We start from the raw sequence: 17,355 nt of genomic DNA on the forward strand, positions 1-17,355 counted from the left end.
ACAGGGTTTTCCACGTAACTTGTAGCCAGGACCTCTAAGGCACAAGCACAAGCGTAGGTTAAAGGTGGGCTCCAGTAATGTCATCATTAGGTAGAATTTGAGAAGGAACATTTGTTGGGTTTTTTTCTGAGTTCAGTTTTGTTTGGTAAAGAGAGCAGAAACATTTTCAAAGTATCATCTTTTCATTTAAGATTATCTCAGTATTGATTAGGCAAGAATAATGGAAGTTTTATATGGTAGTTATAAAATGCAAGAGCAGCTGTCCTCTGAATCATGCCATAGAATATTAAAAGTTGATGAATATTTAATATTTTCAGCATATTTAATTTGTTAATGGTACTTTTTTTTTTTCTTTTCTCCGTTTTTTTTTTCCCCAGGTCCTCCTGGCCCCCCTGGAGGTATAAGAGTAGAAGAAATTAGAGACACTGCTGTAGCACTTACCTGGAGTCGTGGAACAGACAATCATAGTCCTATTTCTAAATACACTATCCAGTCAAAAACCTTTCTATCTGAAGAGTGGAAGGATGCCAAAACAGGTAAGAGTAATGCCAGAAGTAATAAAGACAGTAAGTTTTAAAGTATGATTGTTAGAAAGTTTGACTAATCAGAAAGTAATTACAGTAGAAGGAAACAAGAGATGCTGTTAATGTTTCCTGCAGGTTTACTGTCCTGTCAGTGTCTTGTCAACAGTTTTGTTCCCAGCATTTGAAGGGCCTGAACTGTATATCAAGAAACGCAGAAAAGAACTGGCTACAGTTGCTACCTGTGTTTTTGCCTCTTTCCTTGTTGCCTGAAACATTCAACATCGACTACTGGAATCATAAACATTTATTTACAGGTTAATTTGAATGAAAAGTAGATATCTTCGTTTCTGTATTTGTTATGGAGAAAGCTGGTGAAAATTTTCTGCTTTTTCCTGGGAGCAGACTAAGTTCCAATTGCATTTAAACTGGCGCTCCTAGAGAAAAGATAGCTAAGATTATCCTTCTAACCACTGGATGTCATCATTGTGCCACAAAATTGCAGTTAAAGACAAACCTACCTGAGCACAGGACATGCTAACATCATTTTTTGCAGGACTTAACATAAAAACATAATTTTAAAATTTTTTTTCATCTACTAGTATCTCTGAATGCTTTATAGCATTGTCACAAGCTGTACAGAATTTTTCTATCAATATGTTTCATTAGCCCACCATTACAAATTACAATTTAAGTGCTTTCCTATGGAATTAAGATATTACATACTCAGCATTTCTAAATACTAAGAGTATCAATAGTTTCAGTCGTTGTCTTCCATTTAAATTTTCACTTGAAACTACAGATGTGTAAGAAATAGACTGACATATTGAACTGAAAATCTGTTACATTTTTTAGAGTAAAAAGTTATAGTAAGCCTTTTGCCTTAGATCATATTTTTCTTTTAGATTATGTAGTATATGTGGTTCTCTTGGATATGATTGCCTCCATCAGCCAGCACTGATATTTTTTATGTCAAAGTAGCTTGGAAAATAAACCCAGAAGGTTCCCCAGCCCCTTCTTATCTCTTAAATCTTTTTTAATGGCTTCTGTAGAATAGATTTCTTTGAACTTAAAAAAAAAAAAATAATGTAGAAATGAGAGCTGTTCAAATAACTGATTCTTCCATTCAGTAACAATATGTACAGGAGGGAGCCTCTGCTTTTTTCAGGATAAGTTAATTTCATTTCTTATTCATTCTGTAGTTTTCAGTTAAAAAAAAAAAAGGAAATGTGGAGAATTTCAGGTGAGAACTGACACTGTTTTTGTCCTGTTACTGGAACTGGAAATGGAGGTGTAAGAGTTAACAGAAGTGGTGGTTCCATATCTTCACTTTATCTGATTCAAGATTTGAAACCACTCTTCTCACTTCTTGGGAAGATTCCTTACTTGCAATGTTATAGGCATGATGGGATGAACTCTGCATCTCTGAAGTTCTCTGCTTCTCATAATTACTGAGACAGTCTTTGAGACATTCAGTCAGACTTTGAATCTTACCCTAAAGAATGCTGAGTGGAATTTATGTTTTGGGTGGGACAGGGAGGAATCTAGATTGCTGAATTCCTTTTTAAATATGCTAACACAAAAGATACACACTATTAATTTATGAAACGTTGAAAGTAACTATTCTGGTGTTTCCAAAATCATTACTTTTTCATTTGAGCCACACTTAGGAATTTTCATAAATAGACGATTCCCTCAAAATAGGTAAAATCACCATAGTAACCATCACTGGCATCCCTGCAAGCTTTTACTTAATTGGTGAGCTGCTCCCAGTTTGATTCAGTGTTAACTTTCAGATTAATGAAGCATGATGAACAGTCCAAACTGATCTGTCACCAAATGCTTAGGCTATCAGTTAATGCTGCTAATTTGCAATGTGTGAAACAAGAAAATATATTTTGGCATTGTATTTTGGAAATATTGTTATTTTTACTACTAGCATTATTCCCCCCGACCAAATCATTCATCTCAGGTGTCATAATACTGCGTGTGTTTTGTGAAAGATGTGTATTCTACTTCACAGTATGGAAATATGTATTAATGGATTATGTAAGAAGTTTTTTACATTTATGTTGCTCTTTCCAGTTAAGGAGATCAGAATCTCATTGCGCCAAGTGTTCATAATTGTTCTGGGAATCTGTGAGACAGTAAGATTAAATTAAGAGATCAGATGTAGCCCAGGAAGGGGTGTCAAATTTATATCACAACTTGGATGACATGGGAGGTTTGCAATAGCTTTACTGACTAGACAGAAAAAGTAATTTGAATAAGGATGAGGGACGGTGGTGGGCAGGTAGAAAGAAAAATGGAAAGTGTGTTCCTTTCTCCTTCAGGACCTCACTTTGGAATGAAATTTTAATTATCATTAGGAAGAGGGAAGTGGCGTCACCATCTAGTGCTTACATTGTTGTTGCCAGTTTTTTTTTGCAGGCACTGCATTTATATTTTAATTGTAAATCAGCTGTCTTTCCAGTGCAGAATATCTCAGTTCTCATCCTCCTCTGAACACAAGACTCTAATTTGACAAACAACTCTTGTTTGTATATAAATGAAAATCCTCTGTCTTTCCATAGCTGCAGCCAGCCGTAGAAACAACTCCTATTGTCTGTGAATTGCAGACAGTCATGAGTTACTCATTTTATTTATGATAAAGAAACTCATGCTTATGACAATAACAAGTCTTTTCGCAGGAATTACAAGAGCATTTACCTTTGTTGATCAGAACCAGATAGCAAGTTATAACATGCTCACTAATTAGGTGCACCAAATTAGGACCACGTTTTATAAACCACTCTTCATCAATTGTTTGAACCCTACATGTCTAGCCCTTGTCTGTCCATGTAATGAATTTTTATTTTACTGTTTCTGCGTTACAGGTTTCTCATTTCATTTGTCTGTAGGTAAAATGAAATTCTACACCTACAATATGTAATTAGTAAGGAAATCTCATAACTACATATACTAGTTCACACCCAGTTAAAACTTAGAAGTCAATAAGGGTTTATCCAAGATAGTGTTATAATTTCCAAATTCCCAATCACTGCTGTGGGTACTCCTTGTAAAATGTGATATTCCTAAGGTACAACATCAAGTTTCCTTTTAGTTGTCTATGTGTGGTTGCAGAATAGTGCAAGTTTTGTCACAATCAACTACACTGTTGCTGACCTAAGTGTGAAAATGCTTTCTAATGAAAATTTCTAATTTTTAATTTCTAATGAAAATGCTAAGTTTTCTAAAACATTTAATCTTTTTTTTAGACCCATCAGATATTGAAGGAAATATGGAATCTGCTACAGTGATCGATTTAATTCCATGGATGGAATATGAATTCCGGATAATAGCAACAAACACTTTGGGGACAGGAGAACCTAGTATGCCGTCACAGAGGATTAGAACTGAAGGCGCTCGTACGTAAACTGAAAATGCCAGGGGTCTTTTAATGTGTTTCTTAATTTTTACATTCTTGTTCATCAGTTTGGTAATTTTAGGTTTTACTTTTTAAAAAGCAGTTGTTAAGATCCAGTGTGCAGAGAATACATTTTCAGCCACCCACTACCACGATTGTAGTAAGCAAGTATCAAACTATAAAGGTGTGATAGCATCAAAGCAGACAGAAAAGAAACATGATGGTATGGCAGATTTGTCTCCATTGCTGAAACAGAACCATTCTGCATCTTTCAGAGTTTCCCCCCTGTATCTGTCAGCCAGGCTCTGTGTGTATGTGTGCATGCAGGCTTGGGACCATGGTTCAGGACTTAGGAAAAAATATGCATGTATTTAACAAGGAAAATGTCCATTTGCCATTTGGTTTGTAGTCTAACTAAAGAATACATGACAGGATGTGTGTTCTACTGGATAATGCTGATTTTCTGTGATTGAAGATTTGGTCTGGTGTCTTCTTATTTCATGTCACATATGTGACATTACCCAACACAACATACTCTCTTATCGGTGTGGTTGCTCAGTGTTAGTAGCTCAGAGCATATTTAAGGATATAACAGGTGGAATAGGGGGAGTGTCCTGCAGTTTGCAGTGTGCTATGTTCATGGCATTTTTTGTAGCCTCCCCAAAAATGGCATACTTTCCAGTTTTCTGGGAGGATGTACCTCTTTTGCAGGAAGTGGTCTATGTAGTCTGTTGCCTGATTCCCCAGGCACAGCTCTGGCAGACTGTGAGACAGGTTTTGGCAAACCACACAAAATGGTAATGTAGTCTTCTTAGGCATCAGTTAACACTTCCTGCCATGACAACATAGGGTATAAATAATTCACAGTTTACAGATCAACTTCTGTGCCCAAGTGGGTTTTCTCACAGGAGCTGCAATTTGCAGCAACAGTAGGATTTCAGTTACACTGTCAATGTCAAAGGTACTACAGAAGCAGTATGTACAACTGCATGTGCATTTTCATGTATTTCTGAAAAAGATGAATAACAAGAACCCATGTCCATATATTTTAGATATTGTTAACATTTTCTGTGTTAAACGGCAACAAACAGTGCTGTGTCTTTGTTGCACTATGTGGGCAACAAATAATGTCTCTTAAAAGTTGTCAGCGTCTTTTTCAGTTTTGAAGTCTCTTCTGGTAGATAACTAATTTCAGTAACTTACTAGCATGCTAAGGCTGTGTGCAATGTTTTTTATTTTTAATGAAACAGCTTGCTTCATCAACAACATTTCACAGTGATTTCTCGATATTCAATGGATAAACGTCTGGTTTTATGTACTTTAGCTTCTGGCTGCATTAGAGTAATTGTCTAAGTATAGTTGTCTAAGTTAGTTACCTGGTCTTAACAGAAAGAGAAGCCTGGGTTTAATGGTTGAGAAAATGAGGAAGATTCTTTAGAAAAGAATTACTTGTTAGACTTTAAACAGTCAGGTTTTTTCCTGTTCTTTGGCAGCCTGTCTATTTTTGACTATTTAAGCATTCTAGCAACCCTCTGCTTCTAACATAACTCTAAAGCTATATATTTATAATAGATAGTATGATTATAAGGTCAAGTAACAATCTCCAGCTTTCTCTCAAATTTTCATACATATGTTTAGTCTTGATCTCCACTAATTTTTCAGAAAGTCCAGAAATAAATAATGCAAACCATATGTTGAATGCTAATCTAAATTTCAAATTTATTTTTACATATTTTTATCCTGTCTGAAAACATTAGTTCTGCTCTGCTTTGTGTTCCTCTTCAGCTGACCCTCAGAGAAGGCCTCAGCAAACACTTATATAGTGCTTGAGCACTATGACTTATGGCTTTCACTGCTAAGTGGAGAAAATGCCTGATCCTATCAGAATTCCTTTATGTAAACACATAATTAAGGTAGGGTATGTAGCTCACTTCTGAGGCATATTTAATGCCCTATAGGTAGGCTATCATGTCCTAAGTTTTCAGTGGTATTTTGTGTGTCTGTGTTGAGTGACAGCAGATAAATACACAAGCACCATAGAGGTGCAAAGAGTCTGAGAGAAATGACAATATAGAAATGATTTATAATAGAGTCCTCAAAAATATCCTGCTTTACCACCCAGCTGTGCACCAATGGTAGATCAACAGATCATATTTCATTACACAGAATATCAGTGTAAAATGCAATTAGTAAATTATAAAATGCTGTACCAGTTTTGCTCAGGTACATCTACCCATCCTGAACATGACTATCAAGAAGACATGTTCCACTAATCTGGGATACAATTAGGCTGCCGGTGCTTCAAGGATAGACACATGGGTTTATTAATCTTACACATGGCAAGTAAATCTATTGAAGTAGGTGGAACTGATCTCAGTGTGTTAAGGTAATTACACGTGCAAGTCTGCAGTGCTTGAGCTCTTGGCATACCAACATCTGGGAAAGCAAAGAACAATACACAGTGTGATTCTTTGAAAACTTATGAGAAATTTTCCATTCCTGAATATTCAGTTAAATATTTGTAGATAATACAGGGAGAAGGAAGAATGATTGCTAGCTATAGTTACAGCTGGCATGTTTCCTGAAGCAGTAGCTATACATTAGTCTTGGCAGATTGCTCAGCATCATTACTTTAATTGTGTGTGCCACGTGTGCTCATTGGCCTAGCAGCTGTCTGCTGCATACTTTGTAGTAATTTTTCTTGTCTCTTCTGTTTCACTAGCTCCTAATGTGGCTCCTTCTGATGTTGGAGGAGGGGGTGGAAGCAATCGAGAGCTGACAATAACATGGATGGTAAGTATTGTGCATGCAAGATGGCATGAAACCTGTACTATCTCATATCTGATCTTGCTCCTCCTGAAACTTGTGGATGGTTTGTCTCTGGGTCTTGTGAGAACAGGATTTGTATATAATATTATAGGTTTTCAGACTTTTCTCATGAAAAAATACGTGAAAAGGAATGGGGAAGAGAGTACCTTAGAGATTCATGTGCTGGACATTTCTATAATATCATGTAAAACATTCTAAAACAAAGAGATTGAAACACATACTGACTGTGATAATGCATCATTAAAAGCAGTCTTCATTCTGCTATTGAAGTAGTGGTTTTGAAAACTTACCTATACTGTGGATATAGGTAGAGCAAGAAGGGAAAAGAGGAAAGCAAAATGCAGCACAAGAGACGATAAGGATCGATAAACAAAGTTGCATAGGCAAAAGTAGCATGGAAGAGAGAATTGAAATCTACTGCAGGATATTTGGCAAAGCTAGGGAGAAGAAATTTAAAAAAAAAATATTGTTGGATTCATGTCAGAGCCTATCAGTATCCAGGAAAAACAGAGTCACAGCAGCATTACCTCTGGCAAAGAAAGATGGTTATGTTATGCTTGAGAAAATTACCAAGTTTGCTTTCTGTTGTCCTCTCTGTTCACTGTCATTAGGCTATGAGATACATAAGGCATATTATACCATCTGTGTCCTTTGGGGAATAGTTGTTTCATATAGCAGCTGAATTACTTCTAGGAAGAGTGCTTTTTCTTGTGGGAAGTAAAGATGTCATAATTCCAATAGCATGTATTGTTGTAGAGGGATTCTCCTTATGAATATGCACATTTTAATCCGTATGGATATTTCCTTCTTTTTGTACTTAGGATTGATTATATGTCTCTGAAAGTTCTCAAGTATGAAGGAAATAACCAACCATATCTTTGAGCTATCAGATTTGGGCTTTCCTGGCTGGATTTTGTTTTGGGGTTTTGGGTTTTTGTTTTTGTTTTTTAATTGAGTACAAAATATTATTCAGTCTTCCTAAGTATTCTAGCAGTGAAGAAAAGATTTATAAGCTTCTGAAAAAGAAGGTCCAGAGTTCTGTTACAATATATTGGAAAGGTTGTATCTTAGTTCGCCTAGTAATTGGTTAGGAAGTAAATGTGTCCAGCTGGCTTAATTCTGGTCTCTTATTTTGAAAAGCAAAAGAACTCAGGCAACGGACAGGTGCAGAAGACCTATTTTACTTCACAGGCTTTTCTTCTAAAAACTTTAACAAACTACAGAGATGCTTCTTGTATTGCATGTAAAGACTGGTACTCATGAAATTTCCAATACAGTGGTAGCTTGGCTGTGACCAAACTAAACAAAGAAAATATAACCAGGACAATAGTGACTAATGCAAGATCAGAAGTACAAGACCACTTTAGTATTTCCTGTACACTCAGGCAGTTATGCTTTTCACATCTGTTCTGAGTAGCTCCTTTAGTCAGACAAATTAAGCATGACTTCAAGTATTTATTTCCCAAGAATCTTTTATGCTATGTCTAGCAAGGGTTTTTAAATAGAGACTGTAGATTCACAGAGTCTGACAGACAACAATATATCTATCGGTAAGGCTAAGATAAAAATATATATTGATTCCCCCAAATGTGCTGACATTTGCATATGCTGCTCTAAATAGTCCTTAATTAAGAAGAGAAGAACAAAATGTATGGCAGGTTCACATGTTGCTGCCAACCACATGTTTCAGCTTCTGCTGTGATTCATTAGCCCAGGTTGAATGAGACAGCCAGAGATGCAATCAAAGCTCTTCTAAGACTTGTTTTGAAAGAGGAACTGAGAAGGAAAGTTGGGTGTGTCATGCCCATTCTTCCTCATTTTTCCCCATTTGTCTTTCCCTCTCCCATTTTCTTTTTCAAAGTTTTCAGTGGGTTCTACAAACTATGCAGCTACTTATACCTATTTATTATGTGCAGCCCTTGGAGGGAAAGCTGCTTTCAAACTTCATATAAGACCTTTCAGAATAAATTTTTAAGTGCTAATTCTGTCTTTCTAAAGTTTGCTCTGGCCAAAAATCATTCTGACGCTAGGGTCTCATCCAGTCTGCTTACTTTGGCATATGAGATTGAATTCTGATTTATTTTAAGCAGCTAGTTACAGTGATAGATTCAGAAGATCAGCTACATCGAAGTTTCATAAAACCTTGCTCAGAATATCTTAACGCATGTTAGCTGAAGTGCTGCAATAGTGGGCAAACACTTAAGGAGAATAATTACTCTCTGTGTCACTGGTCCAAGACCTTTGTCTCAAGATAAGCTATTTCATTGCTGTGAGATTTCCATTAGGAAAAAAAGATGATGCAGGAAGCTGCTTTTTAAAGGGTGCTTCTGGTCAACCTCCTGATGCACGGATGAATGATGTGATTTTGGCTGGTTGGGTGCAGTCTAATAGTTGCGGCAAAAGCTCCATGGACTGAGAAGGGATCACTGAATGTAGAGCATTAGTAAAAGAAGGAAAATCCATTATGGCAGATTGTCTTCCTTAATTTCATACTTTCCAGTATTCCTAGGTATAGGAAATTAGCTATAGTTTTAAGAAATATTTTGGATGGGTATCATTAAAGCCTGTACTCAAAGTGAGAGTAATTTCACTAAAAGATTTACCAGTTAGAAGCTAGGTAGTCTAAATCAGCAGCTGGATCCCCTCCATCATCAGTGAAAAATGGTAGGCGAGTCATTCTTTGAATGTGTCCATCTTTCTCTATCAGCTGTGCCAGTTGCTTAGGTGACACACTTTCAGTAAATTAATATAGTTTGGGCCAGCCACATAGATTTTCTCTTCACTGTGATTCTTTTGCAAGAATATCCATCTCCTCACGTACATGGACCTGTATATTGCCATAATATGTCTGTGTTACGTATCTGCTGTGCCTCATTCCTTAGGCCTTTTTTTGCTAGCTATGGATGTTTTATTACACAATTATTCTTGGTTTCTTTCTCTGGGAGGTAACATGATGTGTGTTGCACTGAGTTCAGATGAGGAAAATGATCTTAAAATATTTTCATGGCAAATATGCTAATACTGCAGATCTGAGGGCCTGTTTTTAAAGAGGGTGGAAGCAAGCCATTGAAGGAAGCCAGGGCAAAATGGAGGTTCAGTTCAATATTTTTACAATGTACATATCAATGCTTTCTGCATTGTTTCTATTTCATTCTGGACCTAGCTGTTTAGCATTAACATTAACATTTTGTTTTTTATCTCTACAGCCTTTGTCCAGAGAATACCACTATGGCAATAATTTTGGTTATATAGTGGCCTTCAAACCATTTGGTGAGAAAGAATGGAGAAGGGTTACAGTTACTAATCCTGAGATTGGCCGATATGTCCACAAGGATGAATCAATGCCCCCTTCAACTCAGTATCAAGTAAAAGTGAAAGCCTTTAACAACAAAGGGGATGGGCCATTCAGTCTCACTGCTGTAATTTATTCAGCACAAGATGGTGAGTAAATGTCCCAAATGAGTTTTACACTGTGGGTCCAGATCAGCACTACCAACATCAGTAGAATCTGGTCCTTGACACTGATTTGTATATCAGGATACATCTTCAGCAGGGAGGGTGGGCATTGCTTGCACAAAACCTTGGTCTGAACAGCCAGCTTCCACTTTCTGCTTTGTGTGTAATGCAGAGCACTTGGCTGTACTTCCTGACAATAAGCAATACACAGCAGCATGCAAGATTCTTCACACAGCTTGTTAAAAGATTTAAGAATATAGAAAAAGAAATTATTGTTTTCACAGTGATTGCCTAAAACATTTAGATCTTTATTCGGCAATGTCTCTGTGATCTTAATACATGTATTTGATATATGATAAATCTTTTTCTTCTTAACAGACCACACTAAAGCCTAGTATTTTAGTAGATCAGTATCAGAATTTAGCCCAAAATTATGAAGGAATGATAGTTCAATTGTATCTAGTTATATTTCCAGCATGTTTAGAGTCTCATATAATTATCCCTGTTGCATTCTTTATTCTGGTTTGCATGTTAGAGCTATCAAGTGAGTAATTTAATAGAAACCTCTTTCACATTCGATTAAAATATTTTTCTTAATTCTTGCTTTAATTATTTCACATGCTGTGACCTTTAGGATTGAAGTTTAAATGATATTTCCAAACTTAGCAGAAGAAAGTACTGGAAGAAAATTTACCTTAAATCAGAAGAAATATATGCAACATCTTTAATTGCGTTATCATCACTCAAGCCTGTTCTAAAAAAATGCAGTTTATTAATTTCTGCCAGAAACCCAAAGAATTGCTAGTATTTTTCTTTCCATAGAGCAAAATCTCCTTCACAAAGTCAACAGATGTAGACCAAAGAGCCAAGAGGAGGGGTATGATAACATGGCCACATTCTCAGACTTCCGATTTAGTTCTGTACTCTGTGTACTTTATGGAAGATTTATGTTCATGGTTCCCATTAGCACTAATGGCAACTTTGCTTACAAATAGGCCACACACAGAGGAAAAAAAAGTCCTCAATACCAAGCTGGCTGATGAGGATAAGATTCCTTTTTTCTCAGGAAAGCACTCCTTATGAAATCATCTTCAACTGCTGCTGCAGCAACACAGGGTTATTTTGCAGTTGTATAAATGTGTTAGAAAATAAGCTATGGTGTAAAGAAAGCAATATCAGTCAAATAACCCTGAAGTATCCATCCGTGCTCGGAGACTTTATCGACAACTGACTGATAAGCTCCCAGTGTTTATGTTAGGATTATCCATACTATGTCACGAGTAGCAAGTGTGTTTGTATGGTCTCTAAGTTCAGGCACATGGTAGAGCCTAGTAGCTCAAAAAGACAGAGGAAAAGCAAATGTGCAGTAGTGCCAGCTTCCAGATAAAGAGGTCACTTGAGTGGCTGCTGATGTTCTAACACAGGGTTTAGCAAAGTCCAGTCACCTGATAAAAAGCATTTGTGCTTAAATGATGCCAGATGCAGATTGCAAAAGAAATAGAAGCTCAATGAACCTACTTCTTTGATTTCAAGCACAAGAGTACAAACCTTACCAGTAGTGCTCACATCTTCTGTGTGGAGCTGTGACCCTGACTACTGCCCATATCCAATCCAGGAACTTCAGAGCAGATTAAAAGGAATTTTTCCAAGAGATATAATGGAAGTTACTCTGAAGAGCATTGAGTCTTGTCTCCTGGCATCAGAATGTGAACAAAATCACTTCTATACCTTTTAGTATGCTTACTGGCTGTCTGCTTCAACTTATAGTTTTGCTTAGAAGATACGCGTGTGATGACCACTATATTTTCAGTGAAGAAAATATATTGTGATGGCCACGTGATTTCTCCTTTTGGAAAAATTTCTAGAAATATTGAATTAGAAGGCTGGAGGAAAGCAACTGATGCCATCTTTCTGGCTCAGGAGAGGCTGCAAAATAGTTATAGAACAGAAATGACAAATAGGGATGTAAATTATTTCAGTTCATAAACAAGCATGAGCAGATGAAATATTGTTAGAGTATTGTATAAGCAAAAGCCCTGGCAGCTGAAACTTTTTAGTATGAAATTTTTTGAAAGTTCTGTAATTGATGCAATAGAGAAGAGCCTGACAGTGATTTGGGAATAGATTAAATGGTCACAACCATTCCACCTGTCCTTCTGTACCTTGGAGTTAGGAAGTGATATTATTACTGTTAAACAACACAACTTCTCAAAGGTATTAGGGAAATCTTAAAGCTATGGTCATGCAATATTCCATACAGATATGTATAAATATCCACGTGTCCATAAATATAGTGACAGCTTTTTCATTCAGTTGTGTATTCTATAATAGATCTATGTTTCTCTAGTTATAACTGTGGGCATTGTTACTCCCTTCAGTGACTGAGGAATTTCTGTGTTCCCATGTGTAATAAGCCAAGTTCCATGTCTGACAACTGCTAGTCATATCTGCCATTGCTAGTAGTAATGATTGCTAGTAATGAGTGCACAGGTCTCTTGCTTATCTAAATTCCTGTCATTGTGAAAACAATTTTGTAATAATGTATAATTTTTTAATTAGACATTTGCATTATTAACAGCCATTGAAAGACAATTACAAAAGGTAACTTTGCATATAAGATTATTTTGTTACCTAGGATACTTTTCATGAGAGATGTTAGTGATTTTTTTTTTCTTAACAGTGGCTGTTTTGATGCATAGTTGACTGGATGCCCAGTTGGAAGATTAAGTATATGAAAACTTTCCTCAGCTGGGTCTGCCATGCTTGTCTGTTGCAACTTGTTTCAAAATATTCACGACAGAGAACTGTTGTTAGTTTGGAAAACTTTATCTTTTACAGACATTACTAAGTTTATGTTTTTCTTAATTTCTTACCTTGTTTAAAACTCAAGCAGCAGTGAAATGAAACTAGACCTTAGTATTCTAAGCCCTGGATAAAAGTCTATCACATTATGATGGTCTGTACTCTACATTGACTGCTGTTCAGAACTAAGAAAGCAAACAAAATCAACCTTATGATGATGTATGATGTATGCCTTACAGAAGGGTGCTTTGGATTATTTCACACCTATGTTCAAGTTTGTATGTGCCACTGGACATTTGTGTATCTAATATCTGCTCTCACAAAAAAATTGTGTTGTTAGGGCTAAGTGATATACACAAGTATTTGCATGTAACTAACTAAAAATTTGATGTATGTAATATGTGAGCTGCTGTCCCATTTATTAAAAGATCACTGGATGCTTCATTCTATTTATCAAAGGCTATTTTCAGTTTACAAGAATTTCAGCATGAAATCTGTTGAAGCATAAAAATACATAGTCTGAACCAAGTAACAAGATCATTGCTTTGTTTTTACAGTCATTTTCCTTACAGGTCATCACTGGACTTGAAGTTTTTTCAAGAAAAAACAGATTAAAGATTAAAAAATATTAAAAAAACAGATTAACACTTGGCTCAGTGATGTCAGGAAAATGATATAAAATACTGAAAATAATATAAAAAACTAAAGTGAGAAGAGTCCTTGTAAACAAGCATAGCATTACCACAGGATCAGATTGAATGTTTAACATATGTTTCATCTTCCAGCTCCAACTGAAATACCTACAGATGTGAGTGTAAAAGTTTTGTCATCTTCTGAAATGTCTGTTTCTTGGCATCATGTTTCTGATAAATCTGTGGAAGGATATCAGGTGAGTTTAGTGGCAACACTGTGAATCTTCTTACTCATTTACTGTCAGTAGTTATAGCCAACAATAATTCCTACTTTGGCATTCCATCTCTTAGGGTTCACTTCTCTTTAGTTAGCATGTTCTGTGCAGATTTTGCTTCTTGAGAAGCTGATTATTTTTGGTGTTATGTACTTCATTACTAAAATAGATTGAGAAATGTATGTTTGCACTTTGCAACTAATAAAAAGCTCCATTACTTCATGAAAGAAATTTGTCTCTTTTATGTAATTCAATGCCTATCTATAACTTCTTAAAACATATTGAAATTAAATTTTGGGTGTAACTTTCAACACATATGCAAAATTGTAACTAACTCTGGCCCACTTAAATTACAAGCAGGTTTTAATATATTTCACCCCCAAACCCTATATTAAGTGGGAATACTTGACAAATGCCGAAAATCTAGTATACTAGAGACACTGCTATTGTGCAAGACAGTGATGTTTTCTTGATGATTTCTATTCTCCACATGAAGAAGAGCTTTGGGCCATGTTCCATCTGGTCCATCTCAATGATACTATTGGTGAAAATTGTTCTTGTCCTTCTGGAGAGATGACAACAGCCACAGGCTGGGTGCAATGGGAAATGGCCATGTAGTACTCTACCAGGGAAGTCTTAACATCATCCATGTGCAGTGGGTGCTGACAAACTGCAGTATACAGTCTGCTTACTTTGGCTGCAACCCAAAATAGGGGTTTGTGTCTTTCGTTTGTTAGTGACTGGCCTTGTGATTTAAGTTTTCTGCTACTTGAAAATATCCTCTATGTTCCAAAATAAGGACGTACAAATGAGGAATAATGTCATGGAATGTATTTTTTAAGTTAAAATCTATGAATAAATAAGTAGTACTTGGATTTTTAAAATTTCCTGATCTCTGTTTCTGTCTCCGTGAGATTTATGTAAAATTTTTGCAATACCATACCAAGAATAGTGTCCCATGTAAAGCTTGATTTTATACAGTACAGACATAAAGTCTTAAACAGAGGACAGTGGGGTTTGAAATTAAGACACTAATATCAGTGGTAACTCCTAATTTACTAAAGCAGCCCACTGGTTTGGTGTCTCATAGGGATTTTGCAGCTAGAATAGGATAGACAAATTGGTGGTCATAGCTGAGATCTGTGAGCTCAGCCTGGGAAGCCCTGTAGCAGGACAGTCCAGGCTGGACAGTCTGCCCAGAAACCAAAGCCTTCACATTGCAGAATAACCTGAACTTGGCAGGCACACACCAGGGGACTTCTGGCAATGCAGAGAGTGGCAACTGGTGGAGGGTGGCAACTGCTTACTCTGGTGGATAGAGCAGCAACAGGGAGTGCTGATAGAGGCTGGGATTACAGTTGTGATAGACCATGAAGATGGATGTTCAGAGTTGTAGTAGGGAATAGGGTAGTAAAGCAAGGGGGGCAAAGATAAACGTGGAATGAACACGATAGGGAAACATGCCCATAGGCAACCCATTTTTGGCCACTTTTTAAAATTTTTACCTTATTTGATGTAAAGATATCTAGGTTGTGTCAGGGCCCATCAGGGGAAGAAGGGAGGGGAGAGGCTTTAGCAGGAAAGACCAGGATGAACCAAATAATAGACAATAGAAATAATAGAAGAAAAGGAAAAAAATCAGAAAGAAACGTGGGGGATCTTTGGGCTGAAAAGAGAATAACTTAGAAAGGTGGAATATCCTGGGAATGAACCATCTGTTACAGGGACTATTGATGTTTGGGGTGGGGCCTTGTTTTGATAGCTGTAGTGTAATTTCATCCACCTATTCCTGGAGAAATACACTTTTACAAATCCAGCGTGAACTGACTGGCTAGCACATGTACAGTGACCAGCTACATTAGAATATAGATTTCTTTTTTTTTTCTCTCTTTTTCTAAGACAATCTTCTAATTATCCAGACTATGTAAAAAATTCCATCTGGTTAGATGATAAACAGACTGATGGTCCCAAATTACTGCCCCACAATGCTCAATAAGGTATTAATTCTGAGATCTTTTTCCTCAGGGCAATCACCAGTCACACTCTAGTAGAGGGGAAGGCAGCAAAAGGAAAGCCTATGCTTCTTCACTGAGAATAAAAAGAAAGACTTGTGTTCCTGAAGATCAGAACCCCCATGAGTCCTGAAGGAGCCACAGGACAGGGCGAAAATTGAGGGTTGTTCTGGAAGGTTAAGGCCACAGATAGCATTTGTGAAGTTGCAATAAAAGTTGTGGTGGAAGGAGTATTCAAACTGCATTATAAAATTCTAGTGACTATCTCTGGAAGGCTCTGTGTCTATTGGCATTGAGGAATACAATAGTTACCTTTAAATTACTGCTCAGGTGTTACACAGGTTAATAGAAACCATAATTCACCAGAGCACCTTCTCAGTTTCCTTTTGGTCTTTATCATTACTTGAAAATTGCATAATTGACTTTTGAATGCTAGAGTTTAAGAGGTGGGAGTACCCTGGGAGCAAAGAACCTGGTGTATTTCAGCTGTGACACAATGCTTCTCACACCAGAAGGAGTCAGATTTTCCTGACACTAATGCATACTGTCAGGATGACTGCCCCCATAGTGATGAGTGTGAGCTGATACATTTTGCCATTACAGAGGAGTATCCTCAGCTCACACTTAAAGAAGAGATAAAGTAGGAAAACTATCTCCATCCATATAGACAATTTAAGATTTATGAGTTCTTACAATAGACTGCTAACAGCCACATCTCTGCAGTGCATGCAGCACCAGCAATACTACCCGTATTTTACACTGCTTCTATGCAATAGATGTAAGTTTATTTTATTAAACAAATGTATCACTTCTCACCACCATTGTCTCTTGTTGACTGAAATATGCTATTAGCATTCTTTCTTAATAAGAGTGAAGTATATTTTTGTGTCAATCCTATGTAAAACTTCCATGAATACAGAAACTTTTGTTTCATGACACTTACAGAAACAGCTTCAGTATACTGAAGTTTGAATAGAGGAGAAGACCATGAAAGACAGGTTTTTCCCTGATTGTAGCGGAGAGGGCTGCTTTAATTCATGATGGCTAAGGCAGTCCTTCACAAAAATCACAATTGGCTTATTTCCCACAAAAACTCTAGAGTTTAGTTAAAATCCCCTTCTGTGTCCTCTGGGGACTTATTGCCTATGGATTACCCTAACAAAGTAAATGCAGAGCACCAGGAAGGAATAAGAAGGCTGTCTGGGGCTACTACATACTCTCTTTAAAAAAAGAGAGAGGGGCTACTCAGTAGAGTGGGGAAATGTGACCTCTTGTAGCAATGTAGCACTTCATTCCAGAGGCAAGAAAGAAATTTCAAAATTATTTCAAGAAAGTTTGAAAATATTTAAATATAAAGTGAGAAATGTAGAAATAGTATAAAGAAGACAGTAGTTTTCTTAGCTTTCTGGGAAGTAATATCTT

At 36.7% G+C, this 17,355-nt stretch overlaps 1 protein-coding gene across 1 annotated transcript in view; it reads left to right on the forward strand.

The window, feature by feature from the left end:
* Positions 1–17,355, forward strand: part of CNTN1 (contactin 1) — a 216,047-nt gene that overhangs the window by 178,364 nt on the left and 20,328 nt on the right. Inside the window, exons 16-20 of the mRNA XM_014871147.2 lie at positions 378–536; positions 3,779–3,928; positions 6,650–6,720; positions 9,963–10,197; positions 13,800–13,903. Of these exons, the coding sequence (XP_014726633.1) occupies positions 378–536; positions 3,779–3,928; positions 6,650–6,720; positions 9,963–10,197; positions 13,800–13,903 (719 nt within the window). The remainder of the gene's footprint in view (positions 1–377; positions 537–3,778; positions 3,929–6,649; positions 6,721–9,962; positions 10,198–13,799; positions 13,904–17,355) is intronic.

This window comes from Sturnus vulgaris, chromosome 5 (assembly GCF_052056855.1).
Source record: "Sturnus vulgaris isolate bStuVul1 chromosome 5, bStuVul1.hap1, whole genome shotgun sequence".
NCBI lineage: Eukaryota > Metazoa > Chordata > Aves > Passeriformes > Sturnidae > Sturnus > Sturnus vulgaris.